Raw genomic sequence first — 26428 nt, forward strand, 5'->3', positions numbered from 1 at the left:
CAGAACAAGGATATAAAGTGCTGTGTATTTTAAAATCAGGGCAGCTGTGCGTCAAGGTTGTATTCTTTCCTCACACTCGATCACTGTGCTGAACAAAGGATCTGAGAAGATGGCTACATGAAGAACACAGGATCAGGATTGGAAGAAGGTGAATGGACAATGCATGGTGGTCAGGTGACACAACCTTACTTTCTGAAAACTAAGATGACTGAAAATTGCTGATGAAGATCAGTTTGCAGCCTTCAGTATGAATTACAATTCAACGTAAAGAAAAACCATATCCTCACAACTGAACCAATAGGTGGCATCATGATAAATGGAGAAAAGAATTGAATTTGCTCTTACAAGACAAAAATTTTAGTTACACCATAATAGAAGTACATGAATTCTTTTTCAGTCTTCCTTAATCGGTGTTCAGTTTTCACATACATCTGAGACAGTTGAGAATATTGGGGATGATCAGGCTCATCTTAGTCCTCAAAGTGACCTCCTTGTTCTTCAACACGTTGGAGAGCTTTGGCAGCAGACCTATCTAATGCAATGCTTAATTTGATTTCTTCACAATCCTTGACAAGCTCTCTCTATTCTCCTTTTATCATATTATCTATTGATCCAGTTATAAGGATTTGGGCTTTCTTTACATTGAGTTGTAATCCATACTGAAGGCTGCAATCCTCGATCCTCATCAGCAAGTGTTTCAAGTCCTCCTTACTTTCATATTTTTATGACTGAATAATATTTAATTGGGTTATACCACATTTTGTTACCCAGTTGTCTTTTTCTAGACATTGGAGCAGGGTCGACCATGTGGCCACTGTGAATCGTGCTGAAATTGGTACTGGTACACAGGGTCCGTCTGTGTCCCAGCCTGTACATCTTTGGGCATTTACATAATGTTTGCTAGTAGTATTGCTAGTCATGTGGTAATTCTATGTTCAGCTTTTGGAGAAATTGTCAAAATTCTTTTTCACAAAGGCTTTACCATTTTACAATTCCATCAGAAATCAATGAGAATTCTGATTTCTCCACATCCTCGCCAACAATATTTTCTTTTTAAAAAAATTTTAAGATCATAACCGTTGTAGTGACTCTGAGTGCAATCCCACTGGGCTTAAATGTGCCTTTCCCAAGTGAGTAATACAAAGGGAATCAAAAAGGAGGAAGGCCTTCAGCCAGATGGATGGACCCAGTGGCTGCATGGATGGGCTGGAACCTAAGAACGGTTGTGAGATGGTACACGACTGGTGGTGTTTCCTCCTGTTGTACATTTGGGTCATTAAGAGCCAGGGCGTACTCAACACTACCTAACAAAACTATTTGGGTGTCACATGCCTTTAAACTTTCCTTCCTGGTGTGTTCTGTTGTAGATGACTTTTCATTTCACTGCTTCTTGCTTTCTGTATTCATTGGCTGCATTTTCCTTCCAATGCCTCAGCTTCCACCACTAGCAATGTTAAAGAGTATGAAGAGGGAAGATTGAGCAAAGACACAATCAAATAGTCACAGTCAAATAGTCTCTGATAAGGGTTAAAGGTTCTGAAGTGTAACTGAGCAACAATTCTAGGATTTTTTGACTAAAAATGTTTATGATTAAATGCTAAATTTCAATTATTTTTGTTTGTGTAATCCAGTTATATTTAGTCTTACCCTTATCTTTATCATTCTCTTTTTCTTTAGATCTTTCTTCTGGGTTCATACTCCTTGATGTATTGAATTTTGAAGTTCCTTTTGGGTGAATCTGTGGGTGGCAATACTCAGGCTTTGTTTCCTTGAAAGAGCCTTTATAACTTTCGGTGTTGAATAAATATTCAGCCAAGTTCAGGAGTCCAGATTGACAGTTATTTTCTTCTCCTGTCACATTGAATACACCAAGTATCGAATTCTTTATGATAGTGCCAAACAACCTTCTGTGCTACATTCCTTGTCTTAAAAGAAAGTTTTCAGCATTTCAATGTTTCTTAGTATGTTTGCTGGAAGATTTCCATAGATGTATTTGAAATGTAAAGCAATTTCTGCGCACATCTAGTTTACTAAGACTATTTTTTAATGAATCAGTGTTAAATAACTTTGTATCCATAGATATAAAAACTGTTAAAATTTAAAGCTATTGAAGTGGTTGATGATATAACTGAAGTTCGTCATATCAAACAACTTTTATTCCTCGGATAAATCCTATTTGGTCCTAGGTGTTACCTTTATTTTATACTTTGTTAGATTCAACAACTTTGTGTGTTTTTAGGATATTACATTTAAGCTAATACATAAGAGGAACCACTAAATCTCCCTTTTAAAAAGTTCATGTAAGGTTCGTGTGTCATAAAGTGAACTTTGAAGGGTTTCCTCTATTCCTGTTCTTTAGAGAGTTTATGTAAGTTTAGAAAAAAATTTTTAAATAGTTAAAAATGGTTTTCTTTGGAGAAAATGTTTAAGAACATTAAATACCCTATTGCTATAGAACTGTTCAGCTTGTTCAATTGACTCTTGATTGATTTTAGAAAGTTTTAATTTTCTAATATTTTTCTTCTTAAATTGTCAAGCTTAATAGGATAAAGTTATTCATAATACCCATGTGTTTTCTTCTTAAACTCAGCAATATGTATTGTTAAACCTTTATTTTATATTCCTAACACTTTGTTTTCTGACTTCTAGGTTATTTACAAGTATTTTATCATTTTATTAGTGTTTCCAGTGAACTAGATTTCAACTGTTTGTTCTTTTAGTTTCTCTTTTTTCCATGATTCCTCTTCCATTCTCTGTCATTAATTATATTACAAAGCACTATGATCCCAAAATAATGTTTCTGAAAACTGACTCCACAGTTGATGTACACTTACAAGTAAATGTTAAAACTATTAAAATTTTTATTTTGGGAAATATATATATATATGATGGAAAAAATCAATGATCACTTCTATCTAAGAAATTATTATCATTTCTATCTATATACACTTCATATTTTAAAATTTTGTTATTGAGTTCCATTTAATGGAGTTATTTGTTACTAATAAAGGTATGGCAAACAGGTTCTTTGAAGATAAATTTCAGGATAATTATTTCTTCAGTTTAAAAATATAGTATTTTCGTGTAACTGCTTTTTCAACCTACTAGAGATAAACATTTCTATTAAATTATTTTAATAACTATTATTTATTATAGGGAAATAAAAATGAAAATTGAATTATTTTTATTGATTTGCTAGAAAATGCAGAGTTGTGTGTTGCCCTTTTTGAGTCTTTTGCAGAACATTTTAAGTTATACATTTTTTCTAAACGTGCACAAAAAAATACTTTCAGCATGAAGTTAAAAACAACAACAACAATAGCACTCTATTCTATTAAGCATATGCAGAGTGTTTTGTTCCAAGGACCAGAATGGCTGAAATCTCATGACCTGAAGACAGGGCTTGCTAACATATTGCTCTAACGTCGCATCTCGGAGACATTCCACTGCCAAAGGTGAAAACATTCCATCCTATTTCATCAACGTTTTCTTGCCTTATTTTTGACAGTTTGGATTGCACTCTTGAATTAGTGAGTACTTTGAAAGAATGAGGCTGTCATTTATTGCCAGGAGGTAGCCATGCAGAACCTAAAAAGACATCTCTTGTGTGGGAGATTTGTTCTACGTGTTTATGCTTATCTTGAAAAGCTGCCAACTTTGCTTTTATGTTCTCACTGGGAATCAATTAGTGTACCTGCTGTTTTGAATAGCAGATAATCATGACAGGTCCAAATGTAGACCACCAACAGTGTTCACACACCACACACTACCAGCAAGGCAGTTACAAGTTATCGTGGCCGTATACAGACTTTCAAAGGCTGCCAAGCTCTGTGGAGCAGGATGATGCCTCCAGGAACAATGCTCAGGAAGCACGTGTTATTCTAAGACTACATTGGTCTTAGACTGTTCAGCATACATTGAATAAACATTAATTAACTAGTGAATGTAACTAAAATGGTTCCTATTACACTACAACTCCGCTTTACTCAATGTTCTCCAAGAAAATGTCTTCCTTGATGATAAATTCCCATCTTGACCAATTGTGATAAAATATACTCGACAGAATGACAGAGAATCAAACGAGCAAACAAATCAGCCAAGAAAACATTGAGAAGAGACCCCGACATTGCCTGCTTCTGGGTGACCCTCGCAATTGTTCTTGTGCTTGAGCCCTTGGAGTCAGCCACTGTGTCAGTCCATCTGGAGGAAACTCTTCCTCACTTCTCTGTGTCAGTCCCGGCAGGATGTCCTTCTTCAGGCACTGGTCTCTCCTGACGACATGTCCAAAGTCCTTGAGGTGTAGTCTCACAGTCCTGGCCTCTCAGGAGTATTATGGCTGTACTTCTTCCAAGAAAGAGGTGTTTTTTTTTCTTCCAGACTATGATACTTTCAGGATTTTTTCAAAAGCATTCTAATTCAAATGCACGAATTCTTTTTGTATTCCTTATTAGTTAAATGTCCAACATTTGCATCCATATGAGGTGATGGAAACTCCCATGGCTTTGATCAGGCACACATTAGTCTTCAAAGTAATGTCCTTGCTTTTCAACACAAAAATTAGTACTCATAGATAGGCAGCTATGTGAATTATACATGAATGTTTTAATATTGTCATTTCTACATTGTCATCTCGATAATTTTATATTAAAAACTTTTATATCTAAAGAAATAATATACAAATAAATAGAAAACATCAGACCTATAGTTGCACATTCGATTATCATTCGACAAATCTCTATATGTACTCCTTAGCATACCCCTATTCTTCTTCCCATGCCACTTTACCTTGTGCATCTAACCAAGTATCTACTTGTGGATCACTATTATCGCCGGATAATATTTATTACAGTATTTGCCTCTGTGTCCTTTAGCTAAACAAGATCCTTTTCTTTAGCATGCTTGAAGCAGAAAAATGCTAATGATACCAAATAAAATGAACTCAATTAAAGTTATTACATTCTTCATTGACAAGTAAATTTGAATAACTTATAAACAGTTTAGAATGATAATGTGAAATAAAGAAAAAATAGCATAAAATACTTTCAGAATTGAGATTAAAATCCATTTTAGAGTTAAAACAGACTGGTTTGAAGTATTAACCTGAATGTGTCCGTTTTGAGGTATTTATTAGATTTGGATATTATTTTAACTTCTCTGTTTTGGTCATTTATAATCTGTTTTGAACAACACCACATGAGTAAGGCTTCTAACATAATATTTTAGGCTTAATATTCCTCTATTGAAACTGCTTACTCTTCTCTACAAACCGAAGTTGCTATATTACATTTAAGATCTGGTTCCTCTATTATTTCAGTCTTAATACTCAATATTCACTCTCATCCTGTGACTCATTCCCAACATTTCTCTGCTCCTCTTTCATAGCTACATTTCTCCTATTGCCACTTTTCCCTCTTCAATTACCTAATATTTTATCTCATACAAATATCTTCCAGCCTTCTCTTTTAACATCTGAGAAAATGGTGTTTGTTGTTGGGCACCGTGCAGCCCACTCTGACTCAGAGTAACCGTGTCCCGCACCATCCTCACGACCGTTCACCTGCTGGCACCGTTGTGGGAGCCCCTGAGTCGGTATCACTCAGTGAGGGCCTTCCTCTTACTCCTGCCTGGCTGCTTTACCGAGCAGGATGTCCTTTTCCACGATCGGGTCTCTCTCGACAACATGTCGACGTAGCTAAGGCAGTGATTCTCAGCCTTCCTGATGCCGCAGCCCTCAGATTGTGGTGACCATAAAATTATTTTCGTTGCTACTTCATAACTGTAATTTGCTACTGTAATGAATCGTCCTGTAAACGTCTGATATTCAGGATGTATTTGCATTGTTACACATTGAACATAATTAAAGCATAGTGATTCATCACAAAAACAATATGCAATTATGTATAGTGAAATATTTATTTCTAATGACAAATAAATGAAATGTTGTCTTAAAGCATGGTGTAGCATGGGTAACAGTCTTAATATAACAACAGTAAACTATGTTGAGCCAGTATGTGTAAAAAGCCAATGTCAGTGGGATGGTTAAGATAAGCTTCTTTCTCACCAGATCAGCGTATCTGCATGTGGGCAGACCAGCCTGGAGACGGATAGAGGAGCAGTGTCTCGGTTCCTAAGACCATCGGAAATATGTGCTTTCCGATGGTCTTAGGCGACCCCTGTGAAAGGGTCATTCGACCCCCGAAGGGGTCAGACCCACAGGTTAAGAACCACGGACATTGTAACATGAAGTCTTACCATCTTTACTTCTAAGGAGGAATTTGGCAGTCATTCGTCCACGGCATATTTCTTTGTCCTTTCAGCAGTCCTTCATACCTACAATATTCTTTTTCTGCACCACGATTCTAATGTATCTGTTCTTCTACGTCTTCCTATTCAATGTCTACATTTCCCACCCACATGGTGTGATTGGAAACACCATGACTTGGGCCAGCTGAGCCTTAGTCCTCAAAGTAACATCACTGCTGTTCAGCTCTCCAGTCTGAAGAGATCTTGTGCAGCCGGCTTTCCCAGTGCAGTGTATTCCTTTAGCCTCGACTGCTGCTTCCATGAGCTCTGGTGGTGGAGCCTGGAAAGAGGAGATCCTTGACAATTTCAATCCTTTCTTCATTTGTCACAATGTTACCTGTTGGTCCATTTGTGAGAATTTTGGTCTTCTTTACATTGAGTTGTAGTCCATACTGAGGGCTATAATCCTTGATCTTCATCAGCATTTGGGTTATGTGCTTATCACAGGTTGTTCATAAACATGAATTCGATTCTGATGGTGCATTCTCTTTCAGAGAATGCAGCTTCTTTGATTATTTTCTCAGTATACAGGCTGAATAAGTGTGGTTAGATGATACAACCCTGCCGCACACCTTCCTGATATTAAACGATGCTGCATTTCCTTTGTCTACTCACAGATTACCTCTTGATCCACGTATACGTTCCACGTGAGCACGGGGGCGTGTTCTGGCCTTTCCAGGCTTCTCAAAGCTTTCCATAGTTTGCTATGATGCACATAGTGGATTGCCTGTACATAATCAATAAGACAGAAGTAAACATCTTTCTGCTATTCTTTGCTTTCATTCACGATCCATCTGACATGCGCAATGATATCCCTACAACTTCTGAGTCAGGCCTGAACCTCTGGCCAATGAACTGCTACAGACATTGTTGGATAATCTTCAGCAATATGTAATCTTTAGTTGTATATGATATTAATGATATTGTTCTGTAATTTCAGCATTCTGTTGGGCCGCTTTTCTTTGAAATTGGTACAAATATGGATATCTTCCTGTCAGTTGACCAAGTGGCTGTCTTCCAAATATCCTGGTATCGATGTGTATGTGGTTCTAGTGCTTCATCGGCTTGTTGAAACTTTTCAGTTGCTATTCCATCAATGCCGGGAGTCTTGTTTTTGGCTAATGCTTCAGGTGCAGCCTGATCTTCTCCCTTCGGTATCACTGGCTCCTGCTCAGACGCTGTTTCCTGAAATGGTGGTATGTCAACTAGGGCTTCTTCGGTACAATGACTCTGTAGTCTTTCTATCTCCTTTTGATTCTTCTGCATCATTCAATAGTTTACTCATAGATTCTTTCAGTTTTACAAGAAGTGGATTTAATTTTTCTTCAGTTTAAGATATAGAGTATGTTCTTCCTTTTTGGTTTTCTAACTCTAGTAGTCTTTGCATATTTCATTATAATATTTGACTTTCTCTTCTGCCCTTTGAAGTTTTATTTTATTCTTTGACATCATCATTTGTTTCTTTTGCATTAGATGAAGAGGAATGTTCAGAGTCTCTTGACATCCACTTTGATCTTTCTTTCTCTCTGTCTTTTTAATGACCTTTTGCTTGCTTCATGATCAATGTTCTTAATGTCCTCCCACGGCTCATCAGGTCTTTTCTCAGTACTGTTCAATGCAGCAAATCTCTTCTTGTGATGGTCTCAACAGTCGGGTGGGATAGACTCTACTCATATTTTGGTTCCTGTGGTCTGTTTTAATTTTCTTCAGCTTCCACCTGAACTTATATATGAGCAATTGATGGTCTGTCTGTTCCACAGTGTCCTGTCCTACTTGTACCTGTTTTACTGTTTCTCCATAGTATGCTCCCACAGTTGTAGCCCATTTGGTTTCTGTTGATTCTATTTATTTGGAGAAGTCCATATGTATAGTCACCTTTTGGGTTGTTTAAAAAAGGTTTTTTCAATGAAGTTGTTGGTTTTCCCAATTCTATCATGTGATCTCTAGCATTGTTTTCTTGGTGATCACACAATTCATTTTAACAGCGATTTGATCATTTAAACATGGGTGGTGGGGGGTGTTCTAAAATTGATTGTAACAATGATTGTACAACTCTTCTTGATATGATTGGACTATTGAATTGTGTGATATGTGGATTAAGTCCCAAGAAAGCCTTTTTTTTTTTTTGAGAGTTTACAGTCTGAAACCTACATGGCATTTCTCCCCTGTCCTGTAAGGTCACTATGAGTTAGAATGGACATGAGTTTCACTTGGTTGTAATCTCCTTTGTTGCCTACATGGATTTTAGATTCCCTGTGTCTATAAAAGTTCAACCATTCTTAAGAAATAGAAAGCCAGTAAGATTGTTGGACTGTGGACCTGTGTGTATGAGAGTATATAATATACACACACAATTCACACATATTCCAGGGGGCTTCAAAATCTATGGAAATGTTCCATTATCTCTTAATTCCATCTTTTCCATGACGTTTTTGGGACTCTCTGGTTCTGGTTCTACAAATGTAGCTGTGACTTAGATTGGGATAATATTTCTTCTTGAGTTTCCTCAAAGTTCTCTTATTTATTGTCTGCTTTATCCCAGTATTTTTTCCCTTTAACTTATACCTGTATATAATTTATAGTATCCGAAAATCTAAAGCTCATTTACACTGAAGTAAAAGTGACTGATCATGAATTGCATAAATATACGCACTAAGAACTGCTATCTTGTATCACGGCCCAAAGTGATGTGATACAATAGTAAAATATTATCCATGGAATTTATGAATAAAGTAGACTTTTAATGAGGAAATATTTCAGGGCATGAGGTATAAATTTATCTGATAAAATCACCTGTTCTTATTCAGCTTCTCTTATGTTCATGTAGCTTACTAACCATTTAGAGCTATATAAGTCTTATTGAAATAAATTATAGAAAAACTTTTATTAAACAGATTTTTTGTTTTCTTTATAGGAATCTCTCCATTATATGCTATATGATATATAGTCTCTTAATTATAAGGTACATGTTATATATTGTCTTATTTACATGTTATATATTATACAGTCTCTTAATTATAAGGCTTATGTTATATAGTGTCTTAATTATGAGTTTATTGTTTGAAGTACCTAAAACATATTTTTCAAATAATTTCCATTGTTCATTCCAAACAGCTTTGTCTGAAATTATTGACTTAATCTAAAAAATGTAGTATCTTCTCTTATTAATTCTTGTGCTGTTTTTTTCAGCACGTTATCTGCACTGGGTTGTGGTGTAAGGTAGAAGGTGAGAAAGAATGCAGAACCAAACTAGATCCACCTATGGATGGAACTGACTGTGAACCTGGTAAGGTAAGTCCATTGGTTTTTCCTAAAGTGAATATGAAATTAAATAAGAAACATATTGACTTTGGGAATTTTCTTCTGTTAGTTACACAAACCTTTTCTTACTCAAATGTATTGTCATCGACTCATTTTTTACTCATAATGATCCTACAGGACAGAGTAGAACTTTTTCTAAGAGCTTCCAACACTAAAAATCTTACTGGTATAAAAATGCTGATTTTTCTCCCCCTGATTTTGAACTGCTAACCTTGCAGTTAGTACACAAACTTGTAATACATAGCACCATGAAATATTCTGAACAAATTTTTAAAATCTCGGCATTTCACCCATTTTTAATTTGAAATTTTCATATTTTTCTTTTCAAATTCATGGCTGATTTCTTAATAGTGATGGAGTGGCTTCCATTGTTGGTTATTAACATTTTAATATTCAACTATATGTATGGCTTTGACATGAAATGTATATAATGTGAACTATTTAAATTGAGCATAAAAGAAATAAGCACAAATAATAGGTGACATATATTTTCTCAGGACATGCACTGTGTATCAAAATATTTCCTGGTCAATTTAAGCATCAATAAATCATTCCAACTGCCAAATTTGAGGTTACTAAATGTGTATTTTCTAAGTTATGTGATGTTTCTTTTAAAGCCACAGGAATTTATTAGTATACATTTTCAGATAAACATAATTCTTTTGGATAAGTAAATTAATTGCCCCAAATCTTAAAGTCAGGTAGATCTCAGACATACTTATAATTAGGGCTAATTTAAACAAAGACAACAGTCTGTTAGTTTATAAGTTTATATAATTTTCCAGTTTTTATTCTGTGAAATGAAATTAGAAAGATCACATTTCATCATATCTAAGAATATAAAACAACACACAAAATCTTCAGATTACTTTGTGTGAATTATTTAGAAAACAAAATATTTAAATTATTAATTATTGATATTAATATAAAGTTAATAGTAAACAAAATATTTGTAAAATACAAAACAACAAGAGACATTCATTGAAAAAATAGACTAAAATGTAGCAATTCAAGTTCTGGAAATTTGCATAAATATACCTGCACACACACTGATATCTTCAGGACCAGGGGTGTGAGTGGTGATACTGGGAGGGTAGAGGGAGAGTGGGTTGGAAAGAGGGAACCGATGATAAGGATCTACATGTGACCTCTACCCTGGGGGACAGACAACAGAAAAGGGGGTGAAGGAAGACGTCGGACAGGGAACGATATGACAAAATATTAATTTATAAATTATCAAGGACTCATGAGGGAGGGGGGGACAGGGAGGGAGGGGGAAAAGATGCAAAGGGCTTAAGTGGAGAGCAAATGATTTGAAAATGATGAGGGCAATGAATGTACAGATGTGCTTTACACAATTGACGTATGTATGGATTGTGATAAGAGTTGTATGAGCCCCTAGTAAAATGTTTTAAAAAAACATACACACAAAATTTGTTAGTAGAGGACAGGTCACAATGTAGATACATATAGATAGTACCATGGCAAGAACTGTGCATACATAGGCATGTAAGGCTTTTGCCTTTACAATGCTTTTTGTTATTTTTAAAAAATAATAAAGCATTTGTGTCCAAATGTGAATACTCACAAACACACACACAATATATTTGTAAAATCCTTATAAGGAATTTGATGTATTAACCCCAAACTATCATGCATCGTGACATCATGAAGGAGAAGTGGAGCTGACAGATGAAGATGAGACTTGGGTGGCACAGTAAATTGGACGTTTCTGTATTTTTTCATTTAAGAAGTTCAAATCCTCCACCAAATGTTTTAGACTAGTTAAGTTTTACCACTAGAGGTTATCAACCAGTGATTTTTCTATGAGCATAAAAAGGGGTCTTTATTTGAGCCTCTTTCTTATTTTTTTCATTATAAAGAAAATTAATACAAAATGTGTATATAGGGTAAGCATTATGAACTACACTGATTATTTTCTCGAGTCATAAAATTCTGTATGAGCAGTAATGTTTATCATCCTTCAGAAATGAAAACCAGAATCAACAATTATAACTGATATTCAGGCATAATTTCTCCAAAAACACATGATCCATCTATCTTTTCCAAATCTTCCATAGCAAAATAAAATATCCTCCTTTGATAATATGGCCTATTAAATATTTTCTATTATGTATGTCTTTTCATATTTATAAAATGATTATCCAACTTAAGGTATCCAAAATAAATTCACTCTTTCAGTAATCAAAAGTGCAATTACTCATCACATGCACCATGTTGTATTTCCTTGCAATCGTATTAATGACATTCTTTTAGTTGTGCTTTGTATATTGAGATAACTAATGAATTTCTCAGTTCCTCAGGCACTTAGTCTTCTTCAAACATCTATCCAGATGCTGTCGAGTCATCACACAGCCTTCCAACCCTCTGCTGTTGACTAGAGCGGTGCGAAAATATCTGAATATTTGCAACCTCTCCTAAACACCGCTCGCTCAGTAAATTGAAAACCAGGAAGCAAAGTGAAGTTTTTAGTTTCTAGCACTCTGTGGATGTCCATCTAGCTACTCAATTCTAGTTCATCTAGCAATATGCAATGCGCTCTGAGAAGGTGGCTACCAAGTTGCATGCTTCAAAATTATTATTTTTTTATTCAAAATTATTTTGAAGGTAGTGATTTATATGCTATTTATGAACATCATTTACCAAATTAAAGACAATCTATTTCTCTCTTCCTGTTTCTCTTCATAATACCATCATACATTTATATTTCCATCTAAGAGAGATTGAGAAGTTGATAAACAGTAGTAAAAACTGACAAATGTATGTTCTTTACTTATGATTTTTGCCAGGATTGGGGATGGGAGGGCACTTAGATACCAATTTACTAGATATTTAGATTTCTTCATCAGAGTTCACAAAATATATTTTTGTTAAATTTTTTCCTAATTTGAAAGTGTGACTATAATTTATTCTTATAAAAATATTTGATTAGCAAATTGTTGGGTTCATTTTCATGAGCCTCCTTTGATCATATTTCCATGAACTTCCTAGGTAGATCTATCCATTGAGAATGTGGAAGAAGCGACATATAATCCATGTGTCAGTGCCATGGATGGTCCCAGAAGTAAGATGTATTATGTATTAGCACTTTCATAAGTCAGGCTATGCACCATATCATTTCTTAGACTTAGAACAAAAAAGAACAAGAGATGTTTCCAGAAGTGTAGAAAAGGCATCCTTAGAATCATTTCCCATCCAAATCCACACCACTGGTGGTCTGTTACAGCGCGTCGTGTCTCTAGAGGATAGAGTAGAACCACCACATAGCGTGGCCAAGTCTTCCCATCCTGATAGGAGGAGACAGTCTCGTGTTTCTCCTGTGGGTTTAAGCTGCTGACCTCGCCCAGCACACTTGTGCAACCCACCGAACATGTTCCTACATGTGAAAGCACAGTATCATCTAGAATCAACAAAAACACCCCTCCCACAATATTGTCACTAAACCTTAGCTATTATCCCATAGTTTGCTCGGCTTATAGAATTTACTAGGACTGGGATGGGAAGACTTAACTTCCACTGGACGTGTGTACGCAGAGTGGCTTGCACATCGATCTCCATTTCTTATCATCTCCCAGATGTGATCTAGTTTTGACACCAGTCAGGCCCAGACCTCTCTCCTTTCCAGAATATTTCAGCTTGCTGCTAAACGGGAAAAGCATTCTAATGTACACTTTCAAAGAGAAAATACTCTTCAACTAGCAGTAAGGAAGCCAAACAATTTGATCGATTGATGGTTGATAACCTTCATATTAGATTGTTTAAAAAAATGAATGGCAAGAAACTAATTTTAAAAGTTTTTGACTTGGTGTGTTTTTCTTTGCTTTTCCAACTGTCAAATTGCATCTTCAGACAAAGTTTCGATCTCTTTAATGATTAAAATTGTCATACTGATATGCAAAGAATTGTTCAAGTTTTTTCCCCTCAAGAGTAGGTTTAAAACCTTTTTAAACTAACAGAAAACAAATTTAAATTTGGGTAGTATTATAGAAAATCTGCAGGCACTTACTGCTTCATTGCATAGCAAAGCATTAACTGGATGCAAACAAAACTGTAGCATGATATTCTAAATTTTCTCTTCTAAGGATATTTAAAACACATGAGGGAGCTTCAAAATATTTGAGGAAAATTTTCATAATCATTTGTATCCATGTTTCCATGAATTTTTATAGCCCCCTCTTGCTCTTACAATAAATTCTGAAGAAATATCTATAAATTTCAAACATTCACTAACTTAAACCTTATTAATAACTTTGAAATAATGATCCATGCAGTAATTTTGTATAATTATTATTAAAAGAAATATTAATAATTATTATTAAAAAGACGATGGAATTGACCCAGTCTCAGAGGCGATAGAACAAAAAGTGAGTACCCCATGGGGTTTTGAAGGCTTGGTCCCCTTCTTCTTGTGACCACCAAGCGGTCAGTTGGCAGGCCATGTTTCTAACCACTGCGTTCCAAAGGCTTCCCTGTATAGCAATTACTAAATCGTTTCTAACCACTGCGTTCCAAAGGCTTCCCTGTATAGCAATTACTAAATCCTTCGTAGGCGCTGTGCACTGTACTTCATGTAACTCTTGTATAAATACTATTAGGTAAATATGTTATCTTCCACATTATAGAAATAGAAAAGCTGAGAACTCAGAGTATTGCAGTTTCCCCCAAGTCCATGATAAACCATTGTCATAAATTACAGAAAATCATAGAGAGCAAAACAGTCTGTTCACTGAACCCCATTATTATGGAACCACTCATCTTAATGTTTTTAATCTTTACTAATTCTTTTCAATATGTTTTTTTAAGTTAAATTTTACCTTTGAGCTGTTTCCTGTGGCTGTCATATATCTTATTTTCTAGGGACTGAGGGGGAGAACTTACAATAATCTGTTCACTAACTTTGGTAACCCATTCTCAGTAACTGCAGAAGTAATCTCTTTCACTGCCTTTACTTAAATTCAATGGAAAAAGAAAAAAGAAAATGATTATGCTTCAAGTTCTTCTTTCCTGGTTTTCTTGCCAAGTTAGTAAGTTACCAAATAAACTATAAAATTGGTATGAAATAACAGAATTTGAAAACTTTCTAATTCTTTCCAACAAACCTGATTTTTAAAGAAAATTCAGTATAATGGTAATGCTTAATGAGAACTCTCAGGAGGCAAAATATATAAAGAAAAGGTCTAAAATTCAATGAAAAGTGAACATTTTTACCTTCAAGGAGGATAGATCTCTTGAAATTGTGGCATTTCAAATCAAAATTTCTCAATTGGCTAAAATGCCTTTCTAAATCTAGTAATAGAAGGACATTTATTACTTATTTTCCATTCTTACATGTGAGTGTTCTTGGTGTTCTAGTCTCTGTGTTTCTTCCTTTCACGTTGCTATCTATTTTTTGGAATGTGTTGTCTCTTTTCCCCGGCTTGTACAACCCCAAATTCACTGCCTCTCAGCTGTGCAGTATCTCAGTGGAAAGTGCTGAATTCTCAGCTTTGTAGAAACAAATATCAATGATGTGCTTTCATGACAAGATTGCATGATCTGACATGAAAATGGTGAGAACTGGGCCGTTATACGGCATGATGACAAGCAAGTGAAAGGTTGGCTCTGACAATTTTCAGTTCCCCGTGCGCCCACTCCATGAGACCTGACCGTATTGCATTTCCAGTGACTGTATAGGCCAGTTTATGGTGATCACTTGTGCCCTGATTTGTTCACCTAAGACATAACTTTTGGAATAGTGGTGTAAGGCGGGAGAATGTACCAGCAGGACCTCAGCACCTGGACGTCTGGCCGGCGAGTGGAGCATGTGGAGCCCCTGCAGCCGCACCTGCAGTTCTGGGATCAGCAGTCGAGAGCGCAAATGGCCTGGGTAAAAGCCAAGCTCCTGGGTCGGGGGAGGGCACGTTGTCTTCAATTCCGACACGCAAAGGTGTTGCTGAAAAACTAACAATCCATAAAATTATTTTATGTTGTGCTCATAAAGAAAACTGCCTCAAAAATGAATGAAAAGGAAAACCTGATTTTCAAAAAATGAGGATTTGAACAGTGTTTCCCTGAGCAAATCAAGTGAGGTGCTGCAATTACATAAGCCAGGAGACATAGTGGGAAAACGAGGCTGACGTTTAGAGAAGCTGAGAGATGAGCGAGAAGATAACAGACCTTCAGGAAGGGGAGACTAAGAACAGGACTGAGAGAGCAAACAAGCCAAGAATGACGAGCAATAGAAGCATGATGAGAACCTGCAGTCAGGACAGTCTTATAAGACCAGCCCGATCATTCCTAGGCGATCCTAGGTAAGTCAGGGGACGCCTTTTCAAATGTGCGCTTTAACTCTGCGTGGAGAAAGGTGGTCAAGGTGCTTCATCAGCAACTGCAGTGCCTAGAACTGATGCGGCCACATCGCGGCATTGCCTCAGCAGTGCTGAGCACCAAACTCGGGGAATTGCAGACTTCCCAGTGGAGCCCAGCCTCTGACGTCCTTCATTTTTTGGTAGGACATTCAGGGCGACTAAGTTGCCTTTCAGTGCTCGGGTTTTTCAGATGGTAGATTGATTTTAAAAATTGAAAGGGCAAATTATTGGAAAGTTTAATAACTTGTTTAAATTGTTGAATGCAAAAATGATCTGAATCGAAACACTGAATTCACAATAAAAAAGTTAAATAAAAGCCGAAAAAAATGAAAGGGAAAAAGAAAAAATATATACACTAACATGTATATCTATGTGCACACATACATTCTTACATGAGGGGATTCAAAAAGGTCATGGAAAATGGATTTAAAGATAAAAATAAAAAATCAGATTTATTTTTCAATGTAAATTTCATCAAGTTCCAATCACGTTGGCGAGCGATGATACCAGCCACTGAGCCAATCACTGGGAAACAGAATGTCCTGGGAGTTGAGCCGGGCCAGTGCAGGCTTTTTTGCATTATTACCCGAAGGTAAAAAATGGTGAGCTTTAAAGATTTCTTAAGATAAAAAATTTTTTTTTAAGTCAGAAGGAGTCATATAGGGATTATCAGGTGGATAATAGGGATTATCAAGTGGCTTCTCCGTGGAAACTCCAGCACAATTGCCCTTGGAGGATTTTGGCGAGGGGAGGGCGCGGCAGCTGTCGGGTGGGGAAGGTCTCTGCGGACGCTGCCCTGTGCATCGTTCTGTACAGCAGCTGCTAGCCCCATCACAACGCCCTCAGAATCAGCAGGTGCGGCCAGGCTTCGGCTCTCGGGAAACTCAACGAGGAAACTGCCTGGAGCACCCCTGCCCCCCACCTCACACACAAAATAAATAAATGCTGCGAGGACTTTGGCTTTTCCCAGATCCACTTTTGCAGTGCCTGGACCACTCCACGGCAGCCATTGTCTCTTTGCATTTTGTTTTCAGGATCAGACTAGTAGACCAAGTTTTATCTCCTATTCCAGCTCTTCAAAGAAATGTTTCAGGCCCTGGTGGCACGTGCTTAAAAATCTCCATCGAAAGCGCGGCTGGTGTCTGCAGGTGATCTGGGAGAAGCAGTTCTGATCCCCGCTGAGAGAACACTTGCTCGGCTTTAGTTTTCCAGTCAGATGGTGTGAGCTGAACGACTGAGGCCGTCTGTAATACTGGCTATGCTTCCGGAGTTACTCATTGGTTCTCTAACCTTACAGCGCGGACGAGATTGTTCAAACCTCGATGGTCTGCTGCTGCCAGCTTCATCTGAAACATCTTCTCATCCCATCTTAGCCTGAATTGTCCATTTGTAAACTGCTATTGTCTTTGGAACACCGTCCCAATAATTTTTAAATACAAAATCAGTGATTTCAGCATTCATCAGCATATGTGTCACCATGACGTGGATGTTTATTTTTGCTCTCAATTTTAGCAGAACTCCTGTCGCTCTGATAGAGGCTTCTTTCAAACCCCTTCCGTGTTCTTATTAGTGTTTCAAACTAGGTCTTGCAAGGAAAAAAATTGAGGCCCATCCATAATTTTCCATAATACTGATTTTCCATGAACTTTTTTGAAACTCCTTTGTACATTAAACATGCATCGTTAATTATTTCATATGTTCACATTTACAAAACTAGATTTCATGTAAATATTATAGATCATTAATATACATGTTGCAATGGATAGTTAACATTTTAAAAAGAGATAAAATTGATTATTTGTCCTGTCTTTTCTAGGCTAAGTACTGAAGCAAGGGATTGTAATGGTCCCCGAAAACAATACAGAGTATGTGAGAATCCACCTTGTCCTGCAGGTTTGCCTGGATTCAGAGACTGGCAATGCCAGGCCTTTAGTGTTAGAACTTCGTACCCAAAGCCTGTACGTCAATGGCAAGCTGTCATGGATGAAGGTATGGCCGATCAGATAACCACCATCTTAATCAAGTAGGCTTATAGCTTGCCCGGTATGTTCTAATAACAGTACATGCTGTTTTACTGACTGTCTTCTCTTATTTCAAGACTCTCTTTTCCTCCTTTTACTGAAATAACGCCCACAGAGACTGACTAAAAGCATGTTTTACCGACTATGATTAGATATTGACACACATCCATCAGAGCAGCTAAAATTTAAAAGGAGATGGTACCAAATCATGGGAAGTCTGAGAGAGAAAAAAACTGGCTCTCTGAGACATGCCTGGTGTAAATGTAAAATTATAGAGCCACTGAGAAAAACAGTCTGGAATTTCTTAGTCAACTATAGACATACTTATCACAAACTGATGACATTGCCCTCCTGCCTACGTACCCTACATAGTGAAATTCTATAGCCCCATAAATACAAGCACATAAATGTTTGTAGTACTTTAATTAGCACACACACTGAAAACAACCAAAATGTGTCTCAGAATGAGTCAACACACCTAAAGTACTAACTGCGAATGCAGGCAGCGAGTTCATGAATCTTCAGTAGCCCCTAACGTGGACATCGTTTCCCTTTTCTTTCTCTTCTCCTCTGCCCTCCGCTTCTGTTGTTATGCTCTTTCACCACCTTGGGGTCATGACGAACCTGATCGATCAGCCAAACCAGATATCTTCTTCCTCAATCTCTATTCAGACCAACTCAGGAAGCTAGTCTTATTTGCCCAAACTTTCCTTCCCCTGTTGCCGGCATAGTTGCTCATGATTTTTCATCTCTAAACTACAGTCCTCAACCAACTTTCCTTATAGTCCCTCCCAACAAGGTCTCACCCTCCTCACATCCCTCGCCGCACTTCTGTTGGCCTGGCCCTTTAAAGGCTGGATCCGCCAGCCACGGCCCCTGTAGTGCCCCTCTGTGAGCCCCACTGCTCTTGTGATCAGTCTCAGGCATCATTATCGGCTTCACAGTTCAATTTGAGGACTAACCTCTAACTGCTTGTTCTCCATACTTCATGGTCTCTTTCCTCTAAAGAGATACAGGTTGGTTTCTTGGCATAATAGAATTTTCTTTACTGTCTTTGATCTCTCTCCCTTTTATTTACCTTCAATGTTTCTACTCACTGTTTGGGTCCGTTTATCTCAAGTTCTTCAGGGGAAAAAAAAGAATCCCTCTAATTCTTCAAACGGGTTACACGTCCCTTCCAACTACCTCCAGATCGTCCTGCTAGAGACTATTTTAACTGCCTGCATCCCCACCATTGCCATGAATAGAATACTGCCTGGTGTGTATTGTTTCTATGAATATATTTGCATACATTTAAAAACATATCCGTTATCTTTTGATGCTAACCCTATAATTAATATGATTAGTCATATCATGAAGGCATTTTCTGGTCATTGATGAGCTGATCCTCTCTCTCCTACGAGATCGTGCCAGGGCTAACCTCATTGGAAGCCCGAAAAAGAGACGGAATACAGCTGACCCTGGTTTCCTATAAGTGAGAAAAGAAGAAAAATTAAGGGGTTGAACAAGGTCAATTTAAAAGGTTTAAGCTGTTGGCAATCACAATACATTCTTAACTTTTACAAAGTGATATTTCTCATCAAAGCGATCCATGTGATCTGTTTTGTAGTTAGCAGTCTGTCGTTTTAAAAATAATTTTATAACACACATAAATCAAAGGCACCCCTTTGTATGATAAGAAACACAATAATAGCCATTGTGCCATGGAAATAATTCTAAGGCACAATCCTTAAAGTAAACAAAAGTCTTTTTATCTTTATGACACTGTGACTCCAAAGCCAGGATAATTTAATTCAGATACTAATGCAGTAGGGGGTACTTATTTTTAGAGAAAAGAATTGCAGGGCCTTAGCATCCAGGTATTTTACATACTCTGTGGTAAACTTTGGCTTCAATTCAAGTCTGATGCATATCTTGGAAGGGCTGGGCTCTTAGGTCAAGGCAGAGCCTGCCTGCCAAGTGCTGGCTTGTTACATGCATCAGCAGTGTCAAGGCTTGAGGGCATTCTCTAGAAAGGAAGTTTGGTATCAAAGATTTATGTAATCTGTAGAGAGAGCTCAAGTAAGCATGGTGAATTGACAATATGATGAAAAAGACAAAACTGTTACCTGAAATCTTGCTTGGAATGTGAATGGGTTTTCTAGGAGATGAACTCCGTTTAACATTCTTCATACATCTGGCTTGTTCTCATCAATGAAAATCCCAGAAAGAAAATCACATAGACCACTTTTGAATTGTTGCAGTATTACCAGCTGTTTTTTAAGCCCAAAGAAATGTATGACATAGAAAGTAGTCATTGAATAAACATAACCTACTTTGAGGTGGGAGAGCACTCTGAAAGGCTTTCCTGCAGCTTATAATGGCATCTTAAAGGGAAATTTCAAAACCATCCACATGAAAGGCCATGTTCCAACTCCTTAGAATTGTTCAGAACAGTATTCAGATGCCACATGTGAAAACGGTTTGAAATGTTCAACTCTGATGGCTCATTTAACTATCTGTCTTCTCTTTGCATGCCCTGTTGCATGCCTCTGGCTGTTACTCGGTATTTATAGAATCCCTTTGGCATATGTGGAGCATTACTGAAGACAGAGGAAGATCCGTGCTAGACTGCAAACTATTTTCCAGTCTATTATACAAGCTTAATAAACAGTAAAGGACCTGACTGGTGTCAAGCCAATGAATTAGTAATGTAGCATGGAAATGGCTCTGAAATTTCAGATTTGGATATTCCTACTACTGGTGTTACCAAACACTACAGCTGCTCAGTAGGAGGTTTAAAAATAGAAGCAACCCTTTAAAAATATGTTGCTACTCTATGATTGAGCCTGATAGATGAGTGTTTTAACCTCACCACCTTACGGGATTATTCACTTATCGCTGCACTGAAGAAGACTTCCAGCCATTCAAGAAGTCTTTGCACAGCACAGTGATTCTCAAACTAGTTACCATACATACTAAAATACTTCCTGAGGCAACGACAAAGGTAATTTGAATCCCAATTAATCCATTAAAAATTGTGTATTGGGTGAATGCTGTCAGTGGGACTTTATTGTACTTCCGAGCATCTTAATAATGGAAACACTTCTTATTATGCCTATTTCATAAATGTGTACCCTTTAGTAATTCTTCAATTAGAGAATATCAAATGATAAGATAAATAAAAAGATGGATTGGAATTGCTAAGCTGAGCATCAAGAAAAGCGTCAGCCATATAATAAGTCTTTAGCCAGACTGAAGGACATGTCGAGGCTGATGTGTACAGACGAGAAGAGAGGGTATTATTGCGGAAGAAACGAATAGAAAGCGGTGGCATGTACATATTTTAGGGTGAATGATTGTTTTCAGTGTGATGTAGGATATGTAATTTAGAAAATAAATGATGCATTTAAAAGGTAATTTGATTTGAAGTCAGATTTCCAAAAATGGAAGGAAATTAACATGTACTTTTAACTAATAGTTTTCAGGCATTATTTTGCTCAATAAGTATAGTGACCTACTGTTATTGAGTTGATTCTGGCTCATAGAGACCCTGTAGGAGAAAGTCAAGCTGCCTTTTTATGTTACGAGCCTTTCCATCTTTACTGGAGCATACAGCCTCACCTTTCTTCATTGGAGCAGCTGGTGGATTTGAGCCACTGACTTAACACACAAGACACTGATGTAGCATGACCTACTTTAACATTCTATTACTCTCTAAATGCTCATATCAGATTTTTACCCGAAAGTGGCTATTCAAAACTAAAGTTCAAGGTTAAAACACTAGTTAAGTAACAATTACTCATTTATTCTTATTCCCTCTTTATGTAGAAAAGCCATGTGCCCTATTCTGCTCCCCTGTTGGAAAAGAACAGCCTATTCTTCTAGCAGAAAAAGTGATGGACGGGACTTCTTGTGGATATCAGGGAGCAGACATCTGTGCAAATGGCAGGTGCCAGGTAAGAGAATCAGAAGGGAGGATGAAGACGTTGTGTTAAGACTATGGGACCCTGTGGATCTTTACTGTGTGATAAAACAATTGTGCAAAATTAAAAGATATGAGGAAGATTGAAATGTTTTAAAGAAAACTGAGGTAAATACTATTATAGACACTTCTCCAATAGTGTTGACCTACGAATATATGCTTGGAAAACATGCAAAATAAACAGGGATGGGAGGGACAGTAAGCATATTATACTTGTGACTATGTATAGATTTGACAGGAGATATTCATGTATGTGTATTAACTCTGCAACAAATATATTCATGAATGTGGTAGAGCATAGTAGGGGCAAGGCTATGGAAATTTCTTAGAAGTAACCAAACCCCTTGAGGGAATGAGTTGCTGGTTCCGGGCAATCAAACCACGGTTTTAGGGACACCAATATCAATTTTCAAAACGTAGTCTTCTGCAGGCTACCACCGGGATCTTAAAAGCTTGTGAGTGATCATCTCGGTGATCTCTTCCCATATGGAAGTCAAGTGGAGAGATGATAATCCAAGGACACATGGAAATGATCCAATGTACTAATGGACCATGGACACATCACTCTCAACGTTCCCGAAATCAGAACAAGATGGTACCTGTCTGCCACTACTAACTTCTCTGAAAGGATCACATCAGCAGGTCCTGGATAGAATGGGAGAAAACTGTGGGCAGATCTCCAATTCATAAGCGAGACCAGGCTTGCTGTCTGATCCAGACTGCTAGAGCCCAAAGCCGATAGCTTCTCTCCACCCTTCAGTCCAGCGACTGAACTCATCCGCATGTTATGATACTCAACCATTTACCCAGACAATGTTCAGAGAGTTAGCAAAGCAGGAGGAATGGTGACAGGAAACACAGGGAGGAAGTGAAGTGACCCTGAGGTGATGGCGTGGATGAATTGAAACAAAATGTTTCTGAGCTATTAAATCCAAAATCGATGTCTATGCTGCAAGTTTTCACTAAACTCGCAATAGATATAAAAGCAAAAATCAGAATGAAACCCTGACTCCACGGTGACCTCGAGCAAGTCTGATCTGCTTGGAAACGTCATGTCTTCATCTGCATGGTGAAATGGTTGTAATTGTAAGTCATGAAAGTCATTACTGACAGAATGAAGTTTCGATTTTTTATTAATTCCGTAATGATCTTATTGATCTAAAAAGTGAACACTACCATGAATTTTAGGTGGTCAAAGCATTCCAGATGAAAAATTAAAGTTCTTTGTCCAAGACAGAGCCAGGAGGCAAAAACCTATTAACAACAGCCCGATTTTTCACTCAACATTAAAACAGTCTCAACACATGTGACTCAAATGCTTTTGAATTTTATCTTCAATGTTCTTTAGTGTCAAACATTTCATCTGTACATTGCTTTGTTTTGAAAATAATCTGTGTTTATAGTGCACATTAATGTGCTGTCCATTATTCTTTAGGTAAACAGAAATTCTCGTAGATCATGAACCCCCACCCCCCCACCCCCCCACTGAAAGCCCACTGCTGGCGAACTGATTCTGACTTACCGTGACTCTGTTGGGTTGCTGACTCTGTAAATGATTGGAGCAGGCTAGCCCCCATCTTTCTCCTGCAGAGCATTGACGCTTACCATACAGCTAGCGTCACAGTGAGATCAAGATGGAAAGCAAGTTGATTTTCCCTGGCAGATTAACAGAATCTCTGGCTGATGTAGAGGGGTAACTTGTTCAGCTTCTAACCACATGTTTAGAAGTTTGAATCCACTCAGTGATGTCTCAAAAAAAAAAAAGGCCTGGGGTGAACTCCCGACAATGAGGTCATGGACACCCTGTGGAGCTCAGCCCAGCTCTGCTCTGTCACAAGTCAGAGTCAGCTGGCCTTTGCCCAGAAGCGAAGCAGATGTTTACGCCTGGGTTATTTAATGACCAGCGTCAGTGGGGTGAGAGGAAGGAGGCAAGACTGGGCAGAGGGAGCACTTGGCCTGTGTTTGGGCACAGGCTGCCGTGATGGCTTGTGACTGTATGAAGTCATACAGTCCTCGGACTGACCGTTTTTGCAGTAGGTCATCACCTTGTTGCTTTCCTAGGAACCAGGGAACGAAATCATTTTCATAATCAAAGGTATAGATGGGAAGAATTCATAGCAACCACAAATTAACTGCTTGAATATGATGATTATCATTAAATTGTACAAAATGACTGTTGACTTCTGGTGACTTTGGAATACTTCAGGCTACTAGCTTTTTTGACTAGAATGTTTCATTCCAGCTTTCAATAAGATTAAAAACATGCACTATAATTTCATGAAAAGCTTCTGCCTAACAGGTTTGCCAAGAAAGTTTTGTTTTATCACAAAATACATAGCACTAAAACTGAAAGCAGAATTTTAAACCTGGTGAATGGACTAAAGGAAGCAATTGAAAATAGATCAATTTCTTTTAAAAAATCATTTTATTAGGGGCTCATACAACTCTTATCACAATCCATACATACATCAAATGTGTAAAGCACATTTGTACATTCATTGCCCTCATCATTCTCAAAACATTTGCTCTCTACTTAAACCCCTGGCATCAGGTCCTCATTTTTTCTGTCCCCTCCCCACTCCCCACTCCTTGATAAATTATAAATTATTATTTTGTCATATCTTGCCCTGTCCCACATCTCCCTTCACCCACGTTTCTGGTGTCCATTCCCCAGGGAGGAGGTCACATATAGCTCCTTGTAATTGGTTCCCACTTTCCAACCCACCCTCACTCTTCCCTCCCATTACCACCACTCACACCACTGGTCCTGGATTCCCTGTGTTCCAGTTCCTATCTGCACCAGTGTACATCCTCTGGTCTAGCCAGACTTGCAAGGTAGAATTGGGATCATGATTGGGGGCTGGGGTGGGAGGAAGCATTTTGGAACTAGAGGAAAGTTGTATTTTACATCGTTGCCACATCGCACCCTGACTGGATCATCTCTTCCCTGAGACCCTTCTGTAAGGGGGTGTCCAGTGGCCTACAAATGGGCTTTGGGTCTCCACTCTGCATTCCCCCCCATTCACTATTGTAAGATTTTTTTGTTCTGATGATGCCTGATACCTGATCCCTTTGACACCTCATGATTGCAGAGGCTGGTGTGCTTCTTCCATCTGGGCTTTGTTGCTTCTGAGCTAGATGGCTGCTTGTTTACCTTCCAGCCTTTAAGACCCCAGACACTATCTCTTTTGATAGCCGGGCACTATCAGCTTTCTACACATTTGCTCTACAGGGGGCAACACCAGAGACACAGTGTTGGAATTGTATCCGATCTGATCCCGTCACATGGAGGCAAAACACTAAGGGGGTGCAACAGAACAGCAAGGGAATGGAGCCGTGAGGTCCCCAGTGAATGCTGAAGGTGGACTTTGAGGCCAGGGTGTGATGCCCCAACAGACTGGACTGGAAAACAATCCTTGAACTAACTACAAGCTTTTCTTTCTTGTTTTGTTTGTTGTTGTTGTTTGTCATTGGTAGTTGTTGTTTTGCTATATATTGTTGCTTGGTTTTGCTCTGTCTTGTTTTTGTGCATGTATATCTCCACAGGTCTGTCTAAATAAGATAGGCTGGATTAACAAATCTGGAGGAGAAAACAATGGGACTGACAGTAGGGGGCGGTGGGAAGAAAGTAGTGGTGTTAACAAACCCAGGTACAAGGGAAAAACAAGTGACCCAAATCGGTGGTAAGGAGAGTGTGGGAGGCCTGGTAGGTCATGATCAAGAGTAATGTAACCATGAGGAATTGCTGGAACCCAGGTGGGGACTGAGCATGATAGCGGGACAGGAGGAAAGTCAAAGGAAATAGAGGAAAGAGCTGGGAGGCAAAGGGCATTTAGAGAGGTCTAGATAAAGACATTTACCTATGTAAATATATTTATATATGAGGATGGGGAAATAGATCTATGCATATATTTATAGGTTTAGTATTTAATGTAGCAGAAGGACATTGGGCCTCCACTCAAGTACTACCTCAATGCAAGAATACTTTCTTCTATTAAATTGGTATTCTGTGATGCTCACCTTCCCCCACACAACCGCTGAAGACAAAGCGGGTGAAAATGGATCAATTTCTACATGAGACCAATTTAGCTTCAAGCAGTTTCCATCACTGGAAAGGATAAGAGCCTGTATGTTGCCTGCCCATATCCAGCACACCAATGACACTTTAGATACTAGTCACTAGATGCACTGGGTGGCCTTTTGAAAGTTGTTCATTAACTTTTGGATTTATCTGAGTATATTTTGATAAGTGGGGATTCTTACAACAACTTACCATAAATGTAAGAATCTCTAATATTTACTCTTATATGGTTATTTATATGAAAATATATTTAACATCATTATCCACTATGGGGCCACCAATGAAAACAAAACAAAAACCACATTAGATCATATGATGGTACTATGAAGATTATAATTTTAAGAATTCATAAATGTTTTTGCCACTGTCA

General features: G+C 37.9%; 1 protein-coding gene across 1 annotated transcript in view; it reads left to right on the plus strand.

The window, feature by feature from the left end:
* ADAMTS19 (ADAM metallopeptidase with thrombospondin type 1 motif 19) overlaps positions 1-26428 on the plus strand; it is a 282005-nt gene that overhangs the window by 171712 nt on the left and 83865 nt on the right. The window contains exons 11-14 of the mRNA XM_075543100.1: positions 9493-9594; positions 15381-15511; positions 17809-17981; positions 21824-21951. Coding sequence (XP_075399215.1) covers positions 9493-9594; positions 15381-15511; positions 17809-17981; positions 21824-21951 — 534 coding nt within the window. The remainder of the gene's footprint in view (positions 1-9492; positions 9595-15380; positions 15512-17808; positions 17982-21823; positions 21952-26428) is intronic.

This window comes from Tenrec ecaudatus, chromosome 2 (genome assembly GCF_050624435.1).
Source record: "Tenrec ecaudatus isolate mTenEca1 chromosome 2, mTenEca1.hap1, whole genome shotgun sequence".
NCBI lineage: Eukaryota > Metazoa > Chordata > Mammalia > Afrosoricida > Tenrecidae > Tenrec > Tenrec ecaudatus.